The sequence below is a fragment of the Pseudophryne corroboree genome, chromosome 2 (genome assembly GCF_028390025.1).
Source record: "Pseudophryne corroboree isolate aPseCor3 chromosome 2, aPseCor3.hap2, whole genome shotgun sequence".
NCBI classification, from domain to species: domain Eukaryota; kingdom Metazoa; phylum Chordata; class Amphibia; order Anura; family Myobatrachidae; genus Pseudophryne; species Pseudophryne corroboree.
Window position 1 is genome coordinate 283,572,000 of NC_086445.1, and position 20,659 is coordinate 283,592,658.

Genomic DNA, 20,659 nt, shown 5'->3' on the forward strand with positions numbered 1-20,659 from the left:
TCGAAAATGCACAGCAGCGATCAGGTCTGTATTACCCCCAATGTGCCATGTAGAGACATATGAAATGGTAAAGTGTGTTTATGCTCATAGGCAAACTACAGTAATATAATACAAACATTACAAGTTACAGATGTGACATGAAATAAAGACAGACTGATGTCCCTTGTGTGTGTGTTTTTCAGCTTGTAAACTACTATAATGATATGGCCTTTCAGTATAATATGGTGTTTATTGGCTATTTCAGCTTACTGTTCTGTTTCACTTGCTTTCTGCCTAGAATCATTGTATTGCTTATTTGGTCATGTATTAATGTAAACTTGCTTCTCCGATATACAAAAATACCCCACTTCATCCCCATTTATCATATTAAAGAGTTACTAACGTCAAACAGTTATGTGTGCAGAAAAGTCAATTTGAAAGTAATGTATATTTATGTTCTGTGTGTATATAAAGACCTTTTTGTTGGAGATCTTGTATTTGCACAAAGTCAGGAGTCATAAGACTTTTCAAGTCCCCCACTACTTTCTCATATATTTCTCCCCTCTAAACAAATGGCTGAAAGACATGAACATTTTTGGCACACACTTATGGGAAAAAGGTCTTACCTAGAAAAGAAGAAATAACAATGATGATGCTTCCAATTGTCAGTTTTACTGCTGTTTGTAGCAGGAAATGATACGGGCTGTACGGAGAGCGTTTCTACTGCTGGGCATACACACTACAATTATCTGGCTGATCCACCCGATATCAGCAGATGTGCAGGATAATTGCAGCGCGTATGCGGCCGACCAAATATCGATTGGTCGGACATGCCGGAGCATCCATCTGATGCAACAATTTCAAGTGTCATGTCGGCCGCACCGGGTAGTGTATGTCCTACTGCGGCCAACCGTCTGACATTTCCCTTGTTCCTTCACTTGGGAAGGAACTGGGAAACGTCTCCTCCCCAGGGGCGGAGCACCGGTATCATGTGGCATGCACTGGTAGAGATCTCACAGTTTATGTCCCGGATATCAACAGGGTCAGATAGAATGCCTGTCGGTCTGATAGGCATTTAATCTGACCGTGTATGCCTACCATTAGTCAGTTAGCATTTAGTTGGGGGAATGGCTGAATTTCCTTAGTGTGCCTATTAATAATTAATTTATTATGAATTTTTATTTTTCAGGGCAACATCTGTGTCCCCATACACATCTTGGCTGTCTAAAATCTCTGACACATACATCATTGTGGCAGCACTGGGAAACCGAGGAGTCATCACTGTGGACATGGGTGGAAGTGTCAGGCTGTGGGAGACTGGGCTTGAAAGTATCCAAAGATCTTTGCTTGAGTGGAGAAACATGATTGGACAAGATGATGGGCGACCAGTGCAGGTAGAATCTTAGATACCTTTTCTGGAGCTGGTCACTGCTATATTGTAACTCCGTTATTAGCGAGATGAAAACATAAAAATAGATACAGTACATGGTCAGTATGCTATACGCACACACTGTAATGGCTGGGTTGTGGGCATACATCCTTTTCAGACATGTATTTCCTTTACTTAGTTACATTTGCCGAATTTTTTTTTTTTGGGGGGGGGGATGGGGGTTCTTTGGTACTTGCCTTATGCACTAATACAGAGGTTCCAAAATTCTGCCATTACAGTCCAGTTTTTAAGGATATACATGTTTGAGCACAGGTGACTTAATTAGTACCTCAGTCAATTTTATTTAACCATCTGGTATGGATATCCTTAAGTCCTGAACTGTAATATCGGTGTTTAAGTTGGATTAAGGGCAATGACTTGTGCATTGTGTGTTCCATTTGCTGCATGGACTGGTTTGGAGAGGGACTGTTTCATTTTTAGTCTCTGCCCTGGGTAACGGTAAAACAGAAACCACTCAAGTTCATCAACTCTTACATATGGTATAATACAGTGATTCCCTATGTATATTTGGTACATTAGCTGACACAGATGTTACATTTCTTTTTACATGACACAACAATAAAACCAATAGTACAGTTGAGGTCATTTGCTTCATTAACAAGTAAAAACATAGTTTAAAGGTTTCTTCAAATTTTCAGCTTTTGTTTTAGGCCTTTTCTGTTCTTGTCGTACATTGTTGTGACATATCAAACCAGGCATTGTGACTATTTGTCATTTTTGTGAGTTTCATTTATTTTTGTACTTTACTAAGCAAAAAAAGGACTTTCAAAGCTAATACTCCAAAATATACTGTCCTCAGGAAGCCTTCAGCCACTAGTATTTTCTCTAGGTCAACAAGACTTACAGTAGGTCGACAGTGTCTAGTTTGACCACTATTGGTCGACAGTAGCTAGGACGATGGGGTTTTTAGGTCTACAGGGTCTGTAGGTCGACATGTTCTATGTCAACAGGTCAAAAGGTCGACATGAGTTGTTGTTTTTTAAAATCTTTTTTTTACTTTTTCATACTTTACAACGTGGACTATGATTGGAAACAGTAACCTGTGCCGAGCTCAGCGGCAGCAGAGCGAGGCACCTTCCCCGAAGCATGGCGAGCAAAGCAGTGCACTAATTAGGGTTCCCAGTCACTGTACGGCGAAAATGACACTAAAAAAGATAAAAAAAAACTCATGTCAACCTTTTGACCTGTCGACCTACACCCTGTTGACCTAGAGACCCTGTCGACCTAGAATCCCCGTCGACCTAGTTACTGTCGACCTAAGTGTGCTCGACCTTAAATACCACACCCAGTATTTTCTGTGGGTTTTGAATGCAGGTTCTTTTCTGTCAACAATGATGTTATAATATTAGTATCTTTATAGCCCGTTACAACAGTCTTGTGCTGTAATACACTTTTAAATCCTAACATTTTATATGTCACATAGTTTCAATATGTTGCTAGCAGCTATAATGATTTCTAAAGTGACTAGAGTGCAAACTATGTATTGCAGTTATGTTGTACATATATTCTGGTTTTTAATTTGTAGAATGACATGTTGCAATGCATACTACAATCACAAGACATTAAGATAATGGAAATAACTGTTTTTACTATATTTAGTAATAAGAAGTTTGATGGGGAAAAAATAATGTAATTATAGTCTTAAGACGATTATACTGTTAGCAGTGCACCATCTAGTGGCGAAAGCTAAAGTCTCTAAGGTGCTGGACGTGCCTTATACACAAATCGTTGTGCCACAGGTCCTTACATATAAACACAACACCTCAGGCAAGAAAGGGAGAAGACATCTATTCCTAGTGAAAGAGTTATGTGAATTGAATAGAAAATTGTGGCAGAGGCTGGGGAGTTACAATAGAAGGATTTGAATGGACAATGAATATTATGGGGTATATTCAATTGAAGTCGAAAATCTGTCGAAAAGACGGCAGCTTTCAACTTTTTAAGGTCGAATCGTGATTCGACCTATTTAATCAAACCCCAAATTTTTCGGCAAGTCGAGGAACATGGATCCGCGGAATAGCTACCGATCCATGTGCTTGTGTCGATTTTGGCCCCCTTTTCAACCATCTCGCTTCGATTTAAAAAAAAAGTCGAAGTGAGATGGGGAGAGCAGCGCCGGAGACTGGAGAGCTGAGTGGGGACGGGCAGAGCCGAGGCGGGGACGGGGAGAGCCAGGGACCGGGTGAGCAGCGCTGGAGGATGTCACAGCCGCCGCTCACAGCAGCGTCCACCCGGCTCCAGCAAGCAAGACATCGCTTGCTGGAGCTGGGTGGACGCTGCCGTGAGCGACAGCTGTGAGGCAGGGACAGAGAGGAGGGACGAGGAGAGGCAGAGAGACTGGGGGAGGGAGACGGGGGAGAGCCGCGAGCAGACGGGGGAGAGCAGCGGCTATATAGTCGCTGCTGCAGTGCTGCTCTCCCCGTCTGCCCGCGGCTCCCCCCACCCCCCACCCCACCCCACCCCACCCCCGCATCTCAAAAGTACTTTTTTAAAAGTCGAATTGAGATGTCATTTGAATAGCCCAGGTTGGATCCATTCCGACAAATGAATGTCGGAATGGATCCGAATTCAATTGAATATACCCCTATGTGTTTCCAATTTCTGGAACATTTATTTCTCTAACGTCCTAGTGGATGCTGGGGACTCCGTAAGGACCATGGGGAATAGACGGGCTCCGCAGGAGACATGGGCACTTTAAGAAAGAATTTACGTTCTGGTGTGCACTAGCTCCTCCATCTATGTCTGTGCCCGGACGAGCTGGGTGCTGTTTAGTGAGCTCTCCTGAGCATGCTATAAGAAAGTATTGTGTTAGGTTTTTTTTATTTTCAGGGAGCTCTGCTGGCAACAGACTCCCTGCATCGTGGGACAGAGGGGAGAGAAGCAGCCCTACTCTCTGCAGATAGGTCCTGCTTCTTAGGCTACTGGACACCATTAGCTCCAGAGGGATCGTACACAGGATCTCACCCTCGTCGTCCGATCCCGAAGCCGCGCCGCCGTCCCCCTTGCAGAGCCGGAAGACAGAAGCCGGGTGAAAGAAGCAAGAAGACTTCGAAATCGGCGGCAGAAGACTCCAGTCTTCACTGAGGTAGCGCACAGCACTGCAGCTGTGCGCCATTGCTCCCACACTACACCCACATACTCCGGTCACTGTAAGGGTGCAGGGCGCAGGGGGGGGGGGGCGCCCTGGGCAGCAATTAGAGACCTCTTTGGCAAAAGTTTGCATATATACAGTTGGGCACTGTATATATGTATGAGCCCCCGCCAAAAATTGTACATGAAAGCGGGACAGAAGCCCACCGTCGAGGGGCCGGGGCTTCTTCCTCAGCACTCACCAGCGCCATGTTTTTTCTCCACAGCACCGCTGAGAGGAAGCTCCCCAGCCTCTCCCCTGCAGTTACACGGTAGAAGAGGGTAAAAAGAGAGGGGGGGGCACATAATTAGGCGCAAAAATCAATATAAACAGCAGCTACTGGGTTAACATTAAGTTACTGTGTTATTCCTGGGTTAATAGCGCTGGGGTGTGTGCTGGCATACTCTCTCTCTGTCTCTCCAAAGGGCCTTATGGGGGAATTGTCTTCAGATGAGCATTCCCTGAGTGTGTGGTGTGTCGGTACGTGTGTGTCGACATGTCTGAGGTAAAAGGCTCCCCTAAGGAGGAGATGGAGCAAATATGTGTGTGAGAGGGTGTCTCCGTCGACAACGCCAACACATATTTGGATATGTGTAATTAAGTGCTAAGGTAAATTTATTGCACAAAAGATTAGAGAACAGACAGGGAATCTACCCATGTCTGTCCCTATGTCGCAGAGACCTTCAGAGTCTCTCAATGCTCACTATCCAAAATAATAGACACTGATATCGACACGGAGTCTGACTCCAGTGTCAACTACAATAATGCAAAGTTACAGCCAAAATGGCAGAAAAGTATTCAATATATGATTATTGTAATAAAAGATGATTTGCATATCACTGATGACTCATCTGTCCCTGACACAAGGGTACACATGTTTAAGGGGAAGAAAGCTGAGGTAAATTTCCCTTCTCTCATGAAAAAGAGCGGGAATCTCCAGACAAGAGACTGCAGTTTCCCACAAAGAATTCTCAGGGAGTATCCTTTCCCCACTAGGGCAAGGATACGATGGGAATCTTCCCCTAGGGTGTCACGTTTGCCCAAAAGGTAGCCCTGACGTAACAGCTATTCTCAGGGATCCTGCAGATAGCGTGCACATTCTGGTACACTACTCAGACCGGCGATTGTGTCGGCATGGGTTTATAGCGCTGTGGCAGCGTGGACAGGTACCTTATCAGCAGAGATTGAGACCCTAGTATGTATATATATATATATATATGTATATATAGAGATATATATATTAAAGATGCTGTCTTAAGAGATATATATATATAAAACATGCCCAAAGAGACATGAGTCTACTGGGTCCTAGAGTCAAAGCTATGTCGATATCTGCTTGACGTGTCCTGTAGAATATGCAATGGACAGATGATGCCGACTTAAGAGGCATATGGAAGGCTGAGGATTGTGTGGAGAAGGGTTCTCGGACCTGGTCTCCACAGCTATATCTGGTAATTCTGATATTTTGCCTTATATTCCTGCACAGCCTAGGAAAGCACGACATTATCAAATGCAGCCTTTCGAACAAAGAAACAAGAAAGTCCGAGGTGCGTCCTTTCTTGCCAGAGGCGGGGCCAGAGGAAATAAGCTGCACAACACAGCTTGTTCCCAGGAACAGAAGTCCTCCCCGGCCTCTACAAAATCCACTGCATGTCGCTGGGGCTCCACAGGCGGAGCTAGGCCCGGTGGGGGCACGCCTTCGTAAGTTCAGCCACAAGTGTGTTCACCCCCTGTTGGATCCCTGGGCAATAGATATTGTGTCTCAGGGATACAAGCTGGACTTTGAGGAGATGCCCCCTCACCGACGGCCCTGCCGGCTTCCCCCCACGAGAGGGAAACAGTGTTAACTGCAATTCACAAATTGTATCTTCAACAGGTGGTGGTCAAGGTTCCCCTCCTTCAACAAGGAGGGGGTTATTATTCGAACATGTTGTAGTCCCGAAACCAGATGGTTCGGTCAGACCCATATTGAATTTAAAATCCCTGAACATATACCTGAAAAGGTTCAAGTTCAAGATGGAATCGCTAAGAGCGGTCATTGCAAGCCTGAAAGGGGGAGATTTTTGGACAAAAAGGATGCATACCTTCATGTCCCCATTTATCCACCTCATCAGGCGTACCTCAGAATTGCGGTACGGGATTGTCATTACCAATTTCAGACGTTGCCGTTTGGTCTCTCCACGGCCCCGAGAATATTCACCAAGGTAATGGCGGAAATGATGGTGCTCCTGCGGAAGCAAGGTGTCACTATTATCACGTACTTGGACGATCACCTCATAAAAGCGAGATCAAGAGAGCAGTTGCTGAACAGCGTATCACTTTCTCTGGAAGTGTAACGGCAACACGGCTGGATTCTATATATTCCAAAGTCGCAGTTGGTTCCTACAGCTCATCTGCCTCTACTAGGCATGATCCTAGACACAGACCAGAAAAGGGTTTATCTCCCGATAGAGAGAGCTCAGGAGCTCATGACACTGGTCAGGAATCTATTAAAACCAAAACAGGTGTCAGTGCATCACTGCACTCGAGTCCTGGGAAGGATGGTGGCATCATACGAGGCCATTCCCTTCGGCAGGTTCCATGCGAGGACCTTCCAATGGGACTTACTGGACAAGTGGTCCGGATCACATCTTCAGATGCATCGGTTAATCACCCTATCCCCCAGGGCCAGGGTGTCTCTCCTGTGGTGGCTGCAGAGTGCTCACCTTCTCGAAGGTCGCAGATTCGGCATTCAGGACTGGGTCCTGGTGACCATGGATGCAAGCCTCCGAGGGTGGGGGGCAGTCACACAGGGAAGAAATTTCCAAGGGCTGTGGTCAAGTCAGGAGACTTGCCTTCACATCAACATCCTGGAACTAAGGGCCATATACAACGCCCTACGTCAAGCGGAGTCCCTGCTTCGCGACCAACCGGTTCTGATTCAGTCAGACAACATCACCGCAGTGGCTCATGTAAACCGCCAAGGCGGCACAAGGAGCAGGGTGGTGATGGTAGAAGCCACCAGAATGTTTCGCTGGGCGGAGAATCACGTAAGCGCACTGTCAGCAGTGTTCATTCCGGGAGTGGACAGCTGGGAAGCAGACTTCCTCAGCAGGCACGACCTCCACCCGGGAGAGTGGGGACTTCATCAAGAAGTCTTCACGCAGATTGCAAGTCGGTGGGAACTGCCACAGGTGGACATGATGGCATCCCGCCTCAACAAAAAGCTGCAGAGATATTGCGCCAGGTCAAGAGACCCTCAGGCGATAGCTGTGGACGCACTGGTGACACCGTGGGTGTTCCAGTCGGTCTATGTATTTCCTCCTCTTCCTCTCATACCCAAGGTGCTGAGAATCATAAGAAAAAGAGGAGTGAGAACAATACTCATTGTTCCGGATTGGCCTGTCACGATCCGGGTATCTGGACGCCATTTCTTACCCATCAGATGCCTCCTAAGGCTGGCTCAGCGCTCCAGGACCGGATTCCATCTGTTATCCTGATGTGTACATTCCTGTATCCTCTCCTGTCACTCTGGGACGCTGTCACAGTAAACGCCATATTACACCTGGCATGGCGTCTCCCGCGGCCTCCGCCGCCGTCCCTGAACTTCTGCATGCAGAGTGTCTGAGTGGCGATTACGTCAGCCGCGGCCTCCGCTGTGTCCGCGTGGTTGGATGTGCATCTGTCAGCCTGGCGCCTCCTGTCTCCGGTGGCCGGCGCCGCCATTACTGTTTTCATTACCACATGGATTACAAACCAAACTTCCCTCCAAGTGTCTGCATGGGCGCAGCCATCTTGGATTCTGTCAGCTGATCATTTCCACCAATCTGTTCTCAGTATTGATAATCTGCATAATTGCCTAGCCAATCCCTTCCTTGCTGCAGGTATAAATACACTGTGCCTGAGCAAGGAAGGCGTCAGTGCTTTGGTTGTCAAACCTAGTTCCTGTTTGTCTCTCTCCTGTGATTGTCTTCCAGGTTCCAGCTCCTGTCTCAAGACTTCCACCATAGAGACCCGCACCAGCATTCCACCTGCGGTGTAGCCTGACTCTCCAATCCATTGTGGATTCATCTGTTTCCAGCTACAACATTACCTGCTTCCAGCTCAGCTTCCAGCAGAGTACAGCTTCCCTTAAAGGGCCGGTGTCCTTTCTACACTTTACCACTCTCCACCGGTATTATTATTTCTCCGCTCTCAAGTTCTACATTTCAGTTCATACTTCATCGCTCCCAAGTTCATTTATTATTTAACTGGTTCCAGCCAGTATCCACTCCGTGCTAACAACAGTCTGGTTCCAGCCAGTATCCACAGCAGCTGTTTTATCTTCAGCAACCCAGCTTTTCCTGGAACACCAGCTGGCACAATCCTGGGTTATCTCCATTGCTACAGTCGGGCCTGGTAAGGACTTTCCATCTAGAAGATCATAAGAACTATCTCACACTACCAGTGCCCTGTGGCTCCTGCCATCCTGTAGTACCCAGGAACTGTATTTATTCTTTGCTGACTTTTACGTTTTCTTTTACTGCTGCTGTGTTGCGGAGTTGTCATAATAAACATCATTGACTTTTATCCAAGTTGTCGTGGTCACGCCTTCGGGCAGTTATTATTCATGTTACTTACATGTCCAGGGGTCTGATACAACCTCCCAGGTTCCGGTACATCTCAGCCCCTACAACTGAGGCTGCCTCCCGTCAGCTCAGGCCCTCAGTTGTGACAGTAAGCACTGACCTAATGAATCCAGCCGGAGACCAGGATCAAGCGGCCAGGCCGATGCAAGAACTGGCAGCCCGACTAGAACATCAGGAGGCTGCACAGGGCCACATCATCCGCTGTCTCCAGGATCTCTCTACTCGGCTGGATGGGATTCAGACAACTCTCCGTGGATCAGGCGCGTCTGGTGCGTCAACCACAGTGACTCCAGCTATAACCCCACCCACCTTACCCATTTCTGCTCCACGTCTTCATCTTCCAACGCCAGCAAAATTTGACGGATCTCCAAGATTCTGCAGGGGATTTCTCAACCAGTGTGAGATTCAGTTTGAGCTACAACCTGGCAATTTTCCCAGTGACCGTACAAAAATTGCCTACATTATTTCTCTTCTCAGTGGCTCAGCCCTTGATTGGGCATCACCGTTATGGGAGAGGTCCGACACCCTGCTATCTTCCTACACTGCCTTCGTGTCAACATTCAGGCGCATCTTCGACGAGCCAGGCCGGGTAACCTCAGCTTCATCCGAGATTCTCCGTTTACGCCAGGGGTCACGTACTGTAGGACAATATCTGATACAGTTCCAGATCCTGGCATCCGAACTGGCATGGAACGACGAGGCCCTGTATGCTGCATTCTGGCATGGCTTATCTGAGCGTATTAAAGATGAGTTAGCTACCAGAGACTTACCTTCTAAGTTAGATGAGCTAATCTCACTCTGCACGAAAGTTGATTTACGTTTCAGAGAGAGAGCAACTGAGCGTGGAAGATCATCTGCTCCAAAATCTTCTGCTCCTCCTCCTCGTCAACTGTCACCATCTAAAGATGAGCCCATGCAACTTGGTCGTTCCCGTTTAACTCCTGCTGAGCGCCGAAGACGTCTCTCCGAGTTTCTCTGTCTCTATTGTGCAGCTCCGTCTCACACCATTAATGCCTGTCCCAAACGTCCGGGAAACTCCAAATCCTAGCTCGCCAAGGAGAGGGCCGGCTAGGAGTAATGATCTCCTCTCCATCTCCTCAAGATTGTAATCTCCCAGTCTCGCTTCAAGTTGCTCAACGTTATCGGAACGTCATTGCCCTCCTTGATTCCGGAGCAGCTGGGAACTTTATTACCGAAGCCTATGTTAAACGGTGGTCCCTACCCACCGAGAGACTTCCTTCGTCCATTTCTTTAACTGCCGTGGATGGCAGCAAAATTTTTGATGCAGTCATTTCTTTAAGGACTCTACCAGTTCGTCTGAGAGTGGGAGTTCTTCATTCCGAACTTATTTCTTTTTTAGTGATTCCAAGAGCCACACATCCTGTGGTCCTGGGCCTTCCATGGCTCCGTCTTCACAATCCTACAATTGATTGGACGACTACGCAAATCCTGGCATGGGGTTCCTCCTGTGCTGAGACATGTTTGTTTAAAGTATTGCCTGTCTGTTCTTCCTCCCCCAGGTCGTCTGATGTTCCACCTCCTCCATATCAAGATTTCACGGATGTGTTCAGTAAAGCTTCTGCTGATATCCTTCCTCCTCATAGAGAATGGGACTGTCCGATTGATCTCGTTCCAGGGAAGGTTCCACCTCGAGGCCGAACTTATCCGTTGTCTCTGCCTGAGACGCATTCTATGGAGGAATATATTAAAGAGAACCTAGCAAAGGGGTTCATTCGACCTTCTTCTTCTCCAGCCGGCGCAGGCTTCTTTTTTGTAAAAAAGAAAGATGGTGGTCTGCGGCCGTGCATCGACTACAGAGGTTTGAACGACATTACCATCAAGAACCGTTATCCTTTACCCCTGATTACTGAGCTCTTTGACAGAGTTAGCGGAGCTACCATCTTTACAAAGCTGGACTTGCGAGGTGCATACAATCTCATCCGGATCCGTGAGGGTGACGAGTGGAAGACCGCCTTTAACACCCGTGACGGACATTATGAGTACCTCGTCATGCCCTTCGGATTGAGCAATGCTCCAGCTGTCTTCCAGCATTTTGTCAATGAGATCTTCAGAGACATTCTATACCGTCATGTCGTGGTCTATCTAGACGATATCCTCATTTTTGCCAACGATTTAGAGGAACATCGTTTTTGGGTTAAAGAGGTTCTGTCCCGTCTCCGTGTCAATCATCTCTATTGCAAATTAGAAAAATGCGTCTTTGAAGTCAAGTCCATTCCGTTTCTAGGGTACATTGTGTCCGGTTCCGGACTAGAGATGGATCCTGAGAAACTACAAGCAATCCAAAATTGGCCGGTACCCTTAACCCTCAAAGGGGTCCAGAGGTTCTTAGGGTTCGCCAACTATTACCGAAAGTTTATACGAGACTTTTCCACCATTGTGGCGCCTATTACTGCTTTCACTAAGAAGGGTGCTAACCCGTCCAAGTGGTCTGAAGAAGCCATGCAAGCATTTCATCTTTTAAAACAAAGGTTCATCTCTGCGCCTGTTCTGAAACAGCCTGACATCGACTCTCCTTTCATCTTAGAGGTGGATGCCTCCTCCGTTGGAGTAGGAGCGGTGTTATCTCAGAGGGCTAAAGATGGCCATTTACACCCTTGCAGTTTCTTCTCCCGGAAGTTCTCCCCAGCTGAGCGCAACTATGCCATTGGCGACCAGGAGTTGCTAGCCATCAAGCTCGCTCTAGAAGAGTGGAGGTATCTGTTGGAGGGAGCTTCTCATTCAATCACCATACTTACAGACCACAAGAACCTTTTATACCTGAAGGGCGCACAATGTCTCAACCCTCGTCAGGCCAGATGGGCACTTTTCTTTTCCAGGTTCGACTTTAAACTCCAGTTCTGTCCGGGCTCTCAGAATCGCAAGGCCGATGCCCTTTCCCGCTCATGGGAGCAAGAAAATGAGTCAGAGTCTTCAGACAAGCATCCTATTATAAATCCGTTGGCATTCTCCACGGTAGGGATGGACTCTACGCCCCCATCAGGGAAAAGTTTTGTGAAGCCGATGCTAAGGAAGAAGCTCATGCATTGGGCCCATGCTTCCCGTTTTGCCGGACATACAGGTATCCAAAAAACCCTGGAGTTTATCTCTAGGTCCTATTGGTGGCCAACTCTGAAAAAGGACGTCTTGGAGTTTATTGCATCTTGCCCAAAGTGTGCCCAACATAAAGTATCCCGCCAGTCGCCTGCGGGGCAACTGGTTCCACTATCCGTTCCCCGTCGACCATGGACCCACTTGTCGATGGATTTCATTACAGACTTACCCATGTGCAACAAGTTCAATACCATCTGGGTGGTAGTTGACCGGTTCACCAAGATGGCACACTTCATTCCTCTCACCGGTCTTCCGTCAGCTTCCAAGTTGGCTCAAGTATTCATACAAGAGATCTTCCGACTCCACGGTCTTCCTGAAGAAATTATCTCAGATCGAGGAGTTCAATTCACAGCCAAATTCTGGCGAAGTTTATGTCAAGTCCTCCAAGTCAAGCTAAAGTTTTCCACGGCTTACCATCCTCAGACCAATGGTCAAACCGAGAGGGTGAATCAGGACTTGGAGGCCTTCCTCCGCATCTATGTGTCCTCCTCTCAAGATGACTGGGTTCAATTACTTCCCTGGGCCGAGTTCTGTCATAACAACCAGTATCATTCTTCATCTGCTTCAACACCATTCTTCACTAACTTTGGATTCCACCCTAAAGTCCCTGAGTTCCAACCGCTTCCAGCAACTTCTGTTCCCGCAGTGGATATCACCTTGCATCAGTTTGCCAATATCTGGAAGAGCGTACGATCAGCTCTGCTCAAGGCATCGTTCAGGTACAAGAAGTTTGCGGATAAGAAGCGTCGAGCAGTTCCTGCTCTCAAGGTGGGTGATCGGGTATGGTTATCCACGAAGAATTTGAGGTTAAGAGTTCCCAGTATGAAGTTTGCACCTCGCTATATCGGTCCTTTCAAGATTGAACAAGTCATCAATCCTGTTGCTTACAGACTCCAGTTGCCTCCCTTCTTAAAAATACCCAGGACATTCCATGTTTCCCTGTTGAAACCGTTGATCTTGAATCGGTTTCATTCCTCACTTCCTCCAACTCCGAAAGTCCAAACTCAACGAGGCGTTGAGTATGAAGTGGCCAAGATCCTGGACTCACGTCACCGTTACGGTCAACTACAATATCTTATTGACTGGAAAGGTTATGGTCCTGAGGAACGTTCATGGACCAATGCTTCTGATGTCCATGCTCCTGCCTTGGTCCGGAGATTCCATTCCAAGTTTCCTCAAAAGCCAAAGAAGTGTCCTGGGGCCACTCCTAAAGGGGGGGGTGCTGTCACGATCCGGGTATCTGGACGCCATTTCTTACCCATCAGATGCCTCCTAAGGCTGGCTCAGCGCTCCAGGACCGGATTCCATCTGTTATCCTGATGTGTACATTCCTGTATCCTCTCCTGTCACTCTGGGACGCTGTCACAGTAAACGCCATATTACACCTGGCATGGCGTCTCCCGCGGCCTCCGCCGCCGTCCCTGAACTTCTGCATGCAGAGTGTCTGAGTGGCGATTACGTCAGCCGCGGCCTCCGCTGTGTCCGCGTGGTTGGATGTGCATCTGTCAGCCTGGCGCCTCCTGTCTCCGGTGGCCGGCGCCGCCATTACTGTTTTCATTACCACATGGATTACAAACCAAACTTCCCTCCAAGTGTCTGCATGGGCGCAGCCATCTTGGATTCTGTCAGCTGATCATTTCCACCAATCTGTTCTCAGTATTGATAATCTGCATAATTGCCTAGCCAATCCCTTCCTTGCTGCAGGTATAAATACACTGTGCCTGAGCAAGGAAGGCGTCAGTGCTTTGGTTGTCAAACCTAGTTCCTGTTTGTCTCTCTCCTGTGATTGTCTTCCAGGTTCCAGCTCCTGTCTCAAGACTTCCACCATAGAGACCCGCACCAGCATTCCACCTGCGGTGTAGCCTGACTCTCCAATCCATTGTGGATTCATCTGTTTCCAGCTACAACATTACCTGCTTCCAGCTCAGCTTCCAGCAGAGTACAGCTTCCCTTAAAGGGCCGGTGTCCTTTCTACACTTTACCACTCTCCACCGGTATTATTATTTCTCCGCTCTCAAGTTCTACATTTCAGTTCATACTTCATCGCTCCCAAGTTCATTTATTATTTAACTGGTTCCAGCCAGTATCCACTCCGTGCTAACAACAGTCTGGTTCCAGCCAGTATCCACAGCAGCTGTTTTATCTTCAGCAACCCAGCTTTTCCTGGAACACCAGCTGGCACAATCCTGGGTTATCTCCATTGCTACAGTCGGGCCTGGTAAGGACTTTCCATCTAGAAGATCATAAGAACTATCTCACACTACCAGTGCCCTGTGGCTCCTGCCATCCTGTAGTACCCAGGAACTGTATTTATTCTTTGCTGACTTTTACGTTTTCTTTTACTGCTGCTGTGTTGCGGAGTTGTCATAATAAACATCATTGACTTTTATCCAAGTTGTCGTGGTCACGCCTTCGGGCAGTTATTATTCATGTTACTTACATGTCCAGGGGTCTGATACAACCTCCCAGGTTCCGGTACATCTCAGCCCCTACAACTGAGGCTGCCTCCCGTCAGCTCAGGCCCTCAGTTGTGACAGTAAGCACTGACCTAATGAATCCAGCCGGAGACCAGGATCAAGCGGCCAGGCCGATGCAAGAACTGGCAGCCCGACTAGAACATCAGGAGGCTGCACAGGGCCACATCATCCGCTGTCTCCAGGATCTCTCTACTCGGCTGGATGGGATTCAGACAACTCTCCGTGGATCAGGCGCGTCTGGTGCGTCAACCACAGTGACTCCAGCTATAACCCCACCCACCTTACCCATTTCTGCTCCACGTCTTCATCTTCCAACGCCAGCAAAATTTGACGGATCTCCAAGATTCTGCAGGGGATTTCTCAACCAGTGTGAGATTCAGTTTGAGCTACAACCTGGCAATTTTCCCAGTGACCGTACAAAAATTGCCTACATTATTTCTCTTCTCAGTGGCTCAGCCCTTGATTGGGCATCACCGTTATGGGAGAGGTCCGACACCCTGCTATCTTCCTACACTGCCTTCGTGTCAACATTCAGGCGCATCTTCGACGAGCCAGGCCGGGTAACCTCAGCTTCATCCGAGATTCTCCGTTTACGCCAGGGGTCACGTACTGTAGGACAATATCTGATACAGTTCCAGATCCTGGCATCCGAACTGGCATGGAACGACGAGGCCCTGTATGCTGCATTCTGGCATGGCTTATCTGAGCGTATTAAAGATGAGTTAGCTACCAGAGACTTACCTTCTAAGTTAGATGAGCTAATCTCACTCTGCACGAAAGTTGATTTACGTTTCAGAGAGAGAGCAACTGAGCGTGGAAGATCATCTGCTCCAAAATCTTCTGCTCCTCCTCCTCGTCAACTGTCACCATCTAAAGATGAGCCCATGCAACTTGGTCGTTCCCGTTTAACTCCTGCTGAGCGCCGAAGACGTCTCTCCGAGTTTCTCTGTCTCTATTGTGCAGCTCCGTCTCACACCATTAATGCCTGTCCCAAACGTCCGGGAAACTCCAAATCCTAGCTCGCCAAGGAGAGGGCCGGCTAGGAGTAATGATCTCCTCTCCATCTCCTCAAGATTGTAATCTCCCAGTCTCGCTTCAAGTTGCTCAACGTTATCGGAACGTCATTGCCCTCCTTGATTCCGGAGCAGCTGGGAACTTTATTACCGAAGCCTATGTTAAACGGTGGTCCCTACCCACCGAGAGACTTCCTTCGTCCATTTCTTTAACTGCCGTGGATGGCAGCAAAATTTTTGATGCAGTCATTTCTTTAAGGACTCTACCAGTTCGTCTGAGAGTGGGAGTTCTTCATTCCGAACTTATTTCTTTTTTAGTGATTCCAAGAGCCACACATCCTGTGGTCCTGGGCCTTCCATGGCTCCGTCTTCACAATCCTACAATTGATTGGACAACTACGCAAATCCTGGCATGGGGTTCCTCCTGTGCTGAGACATGTTTGTTTAAAGTATTGCCTGTCTGTTCTTCCTCCCCCAGGTCGTCTGATGTTCCACCTCCTCCATATCAAGATTTCACGGATGTGTTCAGTAAAGCTTCTGCTGATATCCTTCCTCCTCATAGAGAATGGGACTGTCCGATTGATCTCGTTCCAGAGAAGGTTCCACCTCGAGGCCGAACATATCCGTTGTCTCTGCCTGAGACGCATTCTATGGAGGAATATATTAAAGAGAACCTAGCAAAGGGGTTCATTCGACCTTCTTCTTCTCCAGCCGGCGCAGGCTTCTTTTTTGTAAAAAAGAAAGATGGTGGTCTGCGGCCGTGCATCGACTACAGAGGTTTGAACGACATTACCATCAAGAACCGTTATCCTTTACCCCTGATTACTGAGCTCTTTGACAGAGTTAGCGGAGCTACCATCTTTACAAAGCTGGACTTGCGAGGTGCATACAATCTCATCCGGATCCGTGAGGGTGACGAGTGGAAGACCGCCTTTAACACCCGTGACGGACATTATGAGTACCTCGTCATGCCCTTCGGATTGAGCAATGCTCCAGCTGTCTTCCAGCATTTTGTCAATGAGATCTTCAGAGACATTCTATACCGTCATGTCGTGGTCTATCTAGACGATATCCTCATTTTTGCCAACGATTTAGAGGAACATCGTTTTTGGGTTAAAGAGGTTCTGTCCCGTCTCCGTGTCAATCATCTCTATTGCAAATTAGAAAAATGCGTCTTTGAAGTCAAGTCCATTCCGTTTCTAGGGTACATTGTGTCCGGTTCCGGACTAGAGATGGATCCTGAGAAACTACAAGCAATCCAAAATTGGCCGGTACCCTTAACCCTCAAAGGGGTCCAGAGGTTCTTAGGGTTCGCCAACTATTACCGAAAGTTTATACGAGACTTTTCCACCATTGTGGCGCCTATTACTGCTTTCACTAAGAAGGGTGCTAACCCGTCCAAGTGGTCTGAAGAAGCCATGCAAGCATTTCATCTTTTAAAACAAAGGTTCATCTCTGCGCCTGTTCTGAAACAGCCTGACATCGACTCTCCTTTCATCTTAGAGGTGGATGCCTCCTCCGTTGGAGTAGGAGCGGTGTTATCTCAGAGGGCTAAAGATGGCCATTTACACCCTTGCAGTTTCTTCTCCCGGAAGTTCTCCCCAGCTGAGCGCAACTATGCCATTGGCGACCAGGAGTTGCTAGCCATCAAGCTCGCTCTAGAAGAGTGGAGGTATCTGTTGGAGGGAGCTTCTCATTCAATCACCATACTTACAGACCACAAGAACCTTTTATACCTGAAGGGCGCACAATGTCTCAACCCTCGTCAGGCCAGATGGGCACTTTTCTTTTCCAGGTTCGACTTTAAACTCCAGTTCTGTCCGGGCTCTCAGAATCGCAAGGCCGATGCCCTTTCCCGCTCATGGGAGCAAGAAAATGAGTCAGAGTCTTCAGACAAGCATCCTATTATAAATCCGTTGGCATTCTCCACGGTAGGGATGGACTCTACGCCCCCATCAGGGAAAAGTTTTGTGAAGCCGATGCTAAGGAAGAAGCTCATGCATTGGGCCCATGCTTCCCGTTTTGCCGGACATACAGGTATCCAAAAAACCCTGGAGTTTATCTCTAGGTCCTATTGGTGGCCAACTCTGAAAAAGGACGTCTTGGAGTTTATTGCATCTTGCCCAAAGTGTGCCCAACATAAAGTATCCCGCCAGTCGCCTGCGGGGCAACTGGTTCCACTATCCGTTCCCCGTCGACCATGGACCCACTTGTCGATGGATTTCATTACAGACTTACCCATGTGCAACAAGTTCAATACCATCTGGGTGGTAGTTGACCGGTTCACCAAGATGGCACACTTCATTCCTCTCACCGGTCTTCCGTCAGCTTCCAAGTTGGCTCAAGTATTCATACAAGAGATCTTCCGACTCCACGGTCTTCCTGAAGAAATTATCTCAGATCGAGGAGTTCAATTCACAGCCAAATTCTGGCGAAGTTTATGTCAAGTCCTCCAAGTCAAGCTAAAGTTTTCCACGGCTTACCATCCTCAGACCAATGGTCAAACCGAGAGGGTGAATCAGGACTTGGAGGCCTTCCTCCGCATCTATGTGTCCTCCTCTCAAGATGACTGGGTTCAATTACTTCCCTGGGCCGAGTTCTGTCATAACAACCAGTATCATTCTTCATCTGCTTCAACACCATTCTTCACTAACTTTGGATTCCACCCTAAAGTCCCTGAGTTCCAACCGCTTCCAGCAACTTCTGTTCCCGCAGTGGATATCACCTTGCATCAGTTTGCCAATATCTGGAAGAGCGTACGATCAGCTCTGCTCAAGGCATCGTTCAGGTACAAGAAGTTTGCGGATAAGAAGCGTCGAGCAGTTCCTGCTCTCAAGGTGGGTGATCGGGTATGGTTATCCACGAAGAATTTGAGGTTAAGAGTTCCCAGTATGAAGTTTGCACCTCGCTATATCGGTCCTTTCAAGATTGAACAAGTCATCAATCCTGTTGCTTACAGACTCCAGTTGCCTCCCTTCTTAAAAATACCCAGGACATTCCATGTTTCCCTGTTGAAACCGTTGATCTTGAATCGGTTTCATTCCTCACTTCCTCCAACTCCGAAAGTCCAAACTCAACGAGGCGTTGAGTATGAAGTGGCCAAGATCCTGGACTCACGTCACCGTTACGGTCAACTACAATATCTTATTGACTGGAAAGGTTATGGTCCTGAGGAACGTTCATGGACCAATGCTTCTGATGTCCATGCTCCTGCCTTGGTCCGGAGATTCCATTCCAAGTTTCCTCAAAAGCCAAAGAAGTGTCCTGGGGCCACTCCTAAAGGGGGGGGTGCTGTCACGATCCGGGTATCTGGACGCCATTTCTTACCCATCAGATGCCTCCTAAGGCTGGCTCAGCGCTCCAGGACCGGATTCCATCTGTTATCCTGATGTGTACATTCCTGTATCCTCTCCTGTCACTCTGGGACGCTGTCACAGTAAACGCCATATTACACCTGGCATGGCGTCTCCCGCGGCCTCCGCCGCCGTCCCTGAACTTCTGCATGCAGAGTGTCTGAGTGGCGATTACGTCAGCCGCGGCCTCCGCTGTGTCCGCGTGGTTGGATGTGCATCTGTCAGCCTGGCGCCTCCTGTCTCCGGTGGCCGGCGCCGCCATTACTGTTTTCATTACCACATGGATTACAAACCAAACTTCCCTCCAAGTGTCTGCATGGGCGCAGCCATCTTGGATTCTGTCAGCTGATCATTTCCACCAATCTGTTCTCAGTATTGATAATCTGCATAATTGCCTAGCCAATCCCTTCCTTGCTGCAGGTATAAATACACTGTGCCTGAGCAAGGAAGGCGTCAGTGCTTTGGTTGTCAAACCTAGTTCCTGTTTGTCTCTCTCCTGTGATTGTCTTCCAGGTTCCAGCTCCTGTCTCAAGACTTCCATGATAGAGACCCGCACCAGCATTCCACCTGCGGTGTAGCCTGACTCTCCAATCCATTGTGGATTCATCTGTTTCCAGCTACAACATTACCTGCTTCCAGCTCAGCTTCCAGCAGAGTACAGCTTCCCTTAAAGGGCCGGTGTCCTTTCTACACTTTACCACTCTCCACCGGTATTATTATTTCTCCGCTCTCAAGTTCTACATTTCAGTTCATACTTCATCGCTCCCAAGTTCATTTATTATTTAACTGGTTCCAGCCAGTATCCACTCCGTGCTAACAACAGTCTGGTTCCAGCCAGTATCCACAACAGCTGTTTTATCTTCAGCAACCCAGCTTTTCCTGGAACACCAGCTGGCACAATCCTGGGTTATCTCCATTGCTACAGTCGGGCCTGGTAAGGACTTTCCATCTAGAAGATCATAAGAACTATCTCACACTACCAGTGCCCTGTGGCTCCTGCCATCCTGTAGTACCCAGGAACTGTATTTATTCTTTGCTGACTTTTACGTTTTCTTTTACTGCTGCTGTGTTGCGGAGTTGTCATAATAAACATCATTGACTTTTATCCAAGTTGTCGTGGTCACGCCTTCGGGCAGTTATTATTCATGTTACTTACATGTCCAGGGGTCTGATACAACCTCCCAGGTTCCGGTACATCTCAGCCCCTACAACTGAGGCTGCCTCCCGTCAGCTCAGGCCCTCAGTTGTGACATGGCCAAGAAGGACTTGGTATCCAGATCTGCAAGAAATGCTCACAGAGGACCCGTGGCCTCTGCCTCTAAGAGAGGACTTGTGCAACAGGGGCCCTGTCTGTTCCAAGACTTACCGCGGCTTCGTTTGACGGCATGGCGGTTGAACACCGGATCCTAGCAGAAAAAGGCATTCCGGATGAGGTCATTCCTACGCTGATAGAGGCTAGGAAGGATGTGACGGCTCAACATTATCACCGTATATGGCGAAAATATGTGGCTTGGTGTGAGACCAGGAATGCCCCTACGG

General features: G+C 48.0%; 1 protein-coding gene across 2 annotated transcripts in view; it reads left to right on the forward strand.

Moving 5' to 3' along the window:
• The window catches only part of VWA8 (von Willebrand factor A domain containing 8), an 875,413-nt gene that overhangs the window by 674,708 nt on the left and 180,046 nt on the right, over window positions 1-20,659 (forward strand). For both annotated transcript variants that reach the window (XM_063952874.1, XM_063952875.1), the window contains exon 38: window positions 1,169-1,373. In XM_063952874.1, coding sequence (XP_063808944.1) covers window positions 1,169-1,373 — 205 coding nt within the window. The remainder of the gene's footprint in view (window positions 1-1,168; window positions 1,374-20,659) is intronic.